The sequence below is a fragment of the Coenobita brevimanus genome, chromosome 4 (genome assembly GCF_032717465.1).
Source record: "Coenobita brevimanus isolate Jiangsu-jjx chromosome 4, ASM3271746v2, whole genome shotgun sequence".
NCBI lineage: Eukaryota > Metazoa > Arthropoda > Malacostraca > Decapoda > Coenobitidae > Coenobita > Coenobita brevimanus.
The window spans coordinates 2,274,563-2,279,562 of NC_136957.1; the positions used below are offsets into that span (position 1 = coordinate 2,274,563).

Consider the following 5,000-nt stretch of genomic DNA (forward strand, 5'->3'; position numbering starts at 1 on the left):
CACACTGTTTCGTTATTTATCTTCAGGAAATTGCTATCAGTGTCTGCAACAACATATCTCCCACACCATACTCACACGCCACCTCTCATATTTCACTGTTGTATTTTTGCCGGACCCTCCCACGGGCCAGGCCTAGAAACGCCTGTCACTGAGTTACTGAACAGTGAACATTTTAAATATAAGGAAGGTAGACACATGGCCCCACCTCTCCAGATCAGCAGATTTCCGTTCTGTATATCATTTTTGCACTATACATTATTTGATTTTTCCAGGACGGGTATTCTTTATTTTCCTTATGGTTTTACTCTAGTCTAACCTAACCTAACGTACCTTAACAGATTAATCTAAATAACAGACTCGCCTAACCTGATACTAAGAAAACAAAGCTAACCTAACAAACTTCCCTGGATAGAAAAAAAAAATATTGCAAAAATGGCTTACAGAAGTGTCTTGTTTCTCTCTCTCTCTCTCTCTCTCTCTCTCTCTCTCTCTCTCTCTCTCTCTCTCTCTCTTTTATCGCCCTTTACAACCTCCAAGAGCGTCTATATATCCTCACACTACTACTACTACTACTATTACTACTACTACTACTCAAACAGCGTGAGGGTAAGCCTGTGCACCTGAGGGATGATGTGGCGTCGGGCAAGCGGGGCATAGACATCATAGGAGACGCCATAGAAGCCGACCCGGAATTGAGCGTCAACTTCCCGTACTACGGTGACCTCCACAACACGGGTCACGTCCTCATCGCCTTCTCCCACGACCCGGATTATGCCCATAAGGTCAGGCGAGGTCACACTGGATTGGGGTGGATTACTTTAGGCTAGGTTGGGTCGCGGTGGGTTGGATTAAGCTGGGTGAGAGTGGTTTCAAGTCGTTAGGTTAGAATGGGTCAGTTTGCTTGAGGTTAGGTCACTCTGGGATGGGATTACACAGGTCAAAGTGGGTCAGGGTAGGTCAGATTGGGTTAAAATTCGCTAGATTTGGTTGTTAGGCTATATTAGGTAAGATTAAGTTTGACCTGAGATTGGGTCATGTTAGGTTTACTTAGCTTTGTATTAGGTCAGGATTAGTGGATTAGACTGGGTTAGGTGGGGTTAGGTTACAATGGACTGGCTTAGATCAAGTTAGGATTTTGAATATATATCTCATTCTATCTCTCTCACTCTACCAGACCCCTTTCTCACTTTCATTCTCTCTCACTTTACCATACTACTTTCTCACTCTCTCTCACTCTACCAAACCCCTTTCTCACTTTCATTCTAACTCACTTTACCAAACCCCATTCTCTCTCTCTATCTCACTTTACCAAACCCCTTTCTTACTCTCTATCTCACTTTACCAAACCCCTTTCTTACTCTCTATCTCACTTTACCAAACCCCTTTCTTACTCTCTATCTCACTTTACCAAACCCCTTTCTTACTCTCTATCTCACTCTACCAAACCCCTTTCTCACTTTCATTCTATCTCACGTTACCAAACCCCTTTCTTACTCTCTATCTCACTTTACCAAACCCCTTTCTCACTTTCATTCTATCTCACTTTACCAAACCCCTTTCTCACTCTCGCCCTGCCTCACTCTAACTGTCACTCTTTGTCTCACTCTCGCCCTGCCTCACTCTGACTGTCACTCTTTCCCCACCCTTCATTCTACCATAACCCTAAAACTCTATTCTCTTTCTCTCTCTCTCTCTCTCTCTCTCTCTCTCTCTGTTAAGGTGGCTATATGGAAGAGTTAAAGGATATACAGAAGGGTAAATTGAACACAGTGACCAAATCTCTCTCTCTCTCTCTCTCTCTCTCTCTCTAACACACACACACACACACTCTGCCTCTGCCGTCAGGAGGAGATGGGTGTAATGGGAGACACCGCTACGGCCATGAGGGATCCTGTATTCTATCGCTGGCATAAATTCGTGGACGACATGTTTCAAGAGTACAAGCTGACCCAACCCCCATACACGCTGGAAGATGTGAGTAACGGTGTTTGGATGGTGTGAGTAAGGTTAGAAGGAAGGGTAGCGCTGTTTGGATGATGTAAGGAAGTGTAGCGGTGGTTGGATGAGGTGTAGAGGTGTTTGGATGATGTGTAGCGGTGTTTGGATGGTGTGTAGCGGTGTTTGGATGATGTGAGTAAGATTAGAAGGAAGGGTAGCGCTGTTTGGATGATGTAAGGAAGTGTAGCGGTGGTTGGATGAGGTGTAGCGGTGTTTGGATGATGTGAGTATGATTAGAAGGAAGTGTAACGGCTTTTGGATGATGTAAGGAAGTGTAGCGGTGTTTGGATGATGTGTAGTGGTGTTTGGATGATGTGAGTAAGATTAGAAGGAAGTGTAGCGGTGTTTGGATGAGGTGTAGAGGTGTTTGGATGAGGTGTAGAGGTGTTTGGATGAGGTATAGAGGTGTTTGGATGATGTGTAGCGGTGTTTGGATGGTGTGTAGTGGTGTTTGGATGATGTGAGTATGATTAGAAGGAAGTGTAGCGGAGTTTGGATGACGTAAGGAAGTGTAGCGGTGTTTGGATGATGTGTAGCGGTGTTTGGATGAGGTGTAGGGGTTTGGATGAGGTGTAGCGGTGCTTTAGATGATGTGTAACGGTGTTTGGATGATGTGTAGCGGTGTTTAGATGATGTGTAGCGGTGTTTGGATGATGTGTAGCGGTGTTTGGATGATGTGCAGCGGTGTTTTTTTTTTTTATATGCGAGGAAGAAGGAACCAAAGGCCATGAGCCCGCAGTAACAGTTCCCTCCAAGAGAAAAACAAAATACAAGAGAGAGCCAAATTCAAGATCCGATCATTTTGAGATGACTGGACATACTGCGTTTGAAAGACTGGAGATCATAGGCAGCAGGAAATACAGATAGAGGGAGACAGTTCCAGAGCTGACCTGTTGCATAAATGAAAGACTGGGAGTAACGGTTAACTCTTGCATTAGAGAGTTGGACAGAAAATGGATGAGAGTTTGCTGCCAGACGGGTGCTACGCGCCCGTCGTAGAGGTGGAGGAATGCAAGCAGACAGTTCAGAGGAGCAGTGACTATTAAAGTAGCGATAGAAAAGAGATAAAGATGCAACAGTGCGGCGAAGAGACAGAGGTTGAAGGGAGTCAGTAAGAGGAGGAGAGTTAATGAGACGAAAAGCCATTGACTCCACCCTATTGAGAAGAGCTGTATGTGGGGAGCCTCCCCACACATGAGAGTTGTACTCCACACAGGGGCGGATAAAACCCCTGTATAGAGTCAACAATTGTGCAAGGGTAAAGAAAGAGTGGAGTCGGCTTAGCACACCCAATCTCTTGGAAGCAGATTTTACAAGAGATGTAATATGATCTTTCCAAGATAAGTCCCGAGTAAATGAAACCCCAAGCATGTTCAAGGATGATGCAGGATTAAGCTGAATATTATTAAACATTAATGGGTATACCTGTGGAAGATTTTGTCGGGTTGATAGGTGTAAGAACTGAGTCTTAGATGCATTAAAGACAACCATATTATTTTTACCCCAGTCAGAGATACGAGCCAAGTCAGACATTAGGTGTGCCATAGCCTCATCCCTTGTTTCTTGAAGTAACTGTTGAGATGGGCGTTGTGGGAACCGAATGGAAAGGTGAAGGGTGGAGTCATCAGCGTATGAGTGGATAGGGTTAGATGTACAGCTTAGAAGATCATTGATGAATAAAAGGAAGAGAGTTGGTGATAGGACAGAGCCCTGAGGAACACCACTGTTGATAGATCTAGGAGAAGAACGATGGCCGTCTACAACAGCAGCTATAGAACGACCAGAAAGGAAGCTAGCGATGAAGGCACAGATAGAAGGATAGAAACCGTAGGAGGGCAGTTTGGAAATTAAAGATTTATGCCAGACTCAATCGAAAGCCTTTGAGATGTCAAGTGCAATGGCAAAGCTTTCGCCAAAGTCCCGAAAGGAGGATGACCAGGAGTCTGAAAGGTAGGTGAGAAGATCGCCAGTGGAGCGTCCCTGACGGAACCCATACTGACGATCGGAAAGAAGGTTGTGATAGGAAAGATGCCTTAAAATTTTTCTATTAAGAATTGACTCGAAAACTTTTGAAATACGGGACGTTAAAGCAATTGGACGATAGTTGGAGGGTTGGGAGTGGTCACCCTTCTTTGGGACTGGCTGAATGAGAGCAAACTTCCAGCAAGAAGGAAAGGTACAAGTTGACAGACAAAGGCGAAAGAGTTTGCCTAGGCAGGGTGTAAGCACAGAAGCACAGTTCTTGAGAACAACAGGAGGGACCCCATCAGGCCCATATGCCTTGTTAGTACTGAGGCCAGTGATGGCAGAAAATACATCAACTGAAGAAATTTTAATGTCAGCCATGAGGAAGTCAGAGGGGAGAAGTGATGGAGGAACAGCACCGGAATCGTCTAAGGTGGAATTGGAGGAGAAAGTCTGTGCGAAGAGATCTGCTTTATCAGTAGAAGAAATAGCTACAGAACCATCAGAGTAGAAAAGAGGAGGGAAGGATGATGAGGTAAAGTTGTTAGAAAGATTTTTGGCAAGGTGCCAGAAGGAGCGGGAAGAATTCGAGTTGGAGAGTTGAGAGCAATTAGTATGGATGAAATTATTTTTAGTAGAGCGAATAACAGACTTAGCACGATTCCGGGCAGAAACGTAAAGATGATGTGATTCAGGGGTGGGTTGGCACCGGTACCTTTTGTAGGCCTTCTCCTTGTTGCGGACAGCATTAGAACAAGCGTGATTAAACCAAGGCTTTCTTGCGTTAGTCAAAGGATATGAGAAAGGAATGTAGCGGTGTTTGGATGATGTGTAGCGGTGTTTGGATGATGTGTAGCGGTGTTTGGATGTGTAGCGGTGTTTGGATGATGTGTAGCACAGACAGATACGATTCTTTCCATGATGTAATTTGCGACTGATTCACTTCTGCCTAAGTCGTAATTTATTTATTTATTTATTATTATTATTATTATTATTATTATATTGATACTGGTGATTATGAAGGTGATGATGATGAT

The 5,000-nt window shown here is 44.3% G+C and overlaps 1 protein-coding gene across 1 annotated transcript in view; it reads left to right on the forward strand.

The window, feature by feature from the left end:
- LOC145394992 (phenoloxidase 3-like) overlaps window positions 1-5,000 on the forward strand; it is a 29,581-nt gene that overhangs the window by 10,385 nt on the left and 14,196 nt on the right. Inside the window, exons 8-9 of the mRNA XM_080268738.1 lie at window positions 600-782; window positions 1,846-1,974. Coding sequence (XP_080124864.1) covers window positions 600-782; window positions 1,846-1,974 — 312 coding nt within the window. The remainder of the gene's footprint in view (window positions 1-599; window positions 783-1,845; window positions 1,975-5,000) is intronic.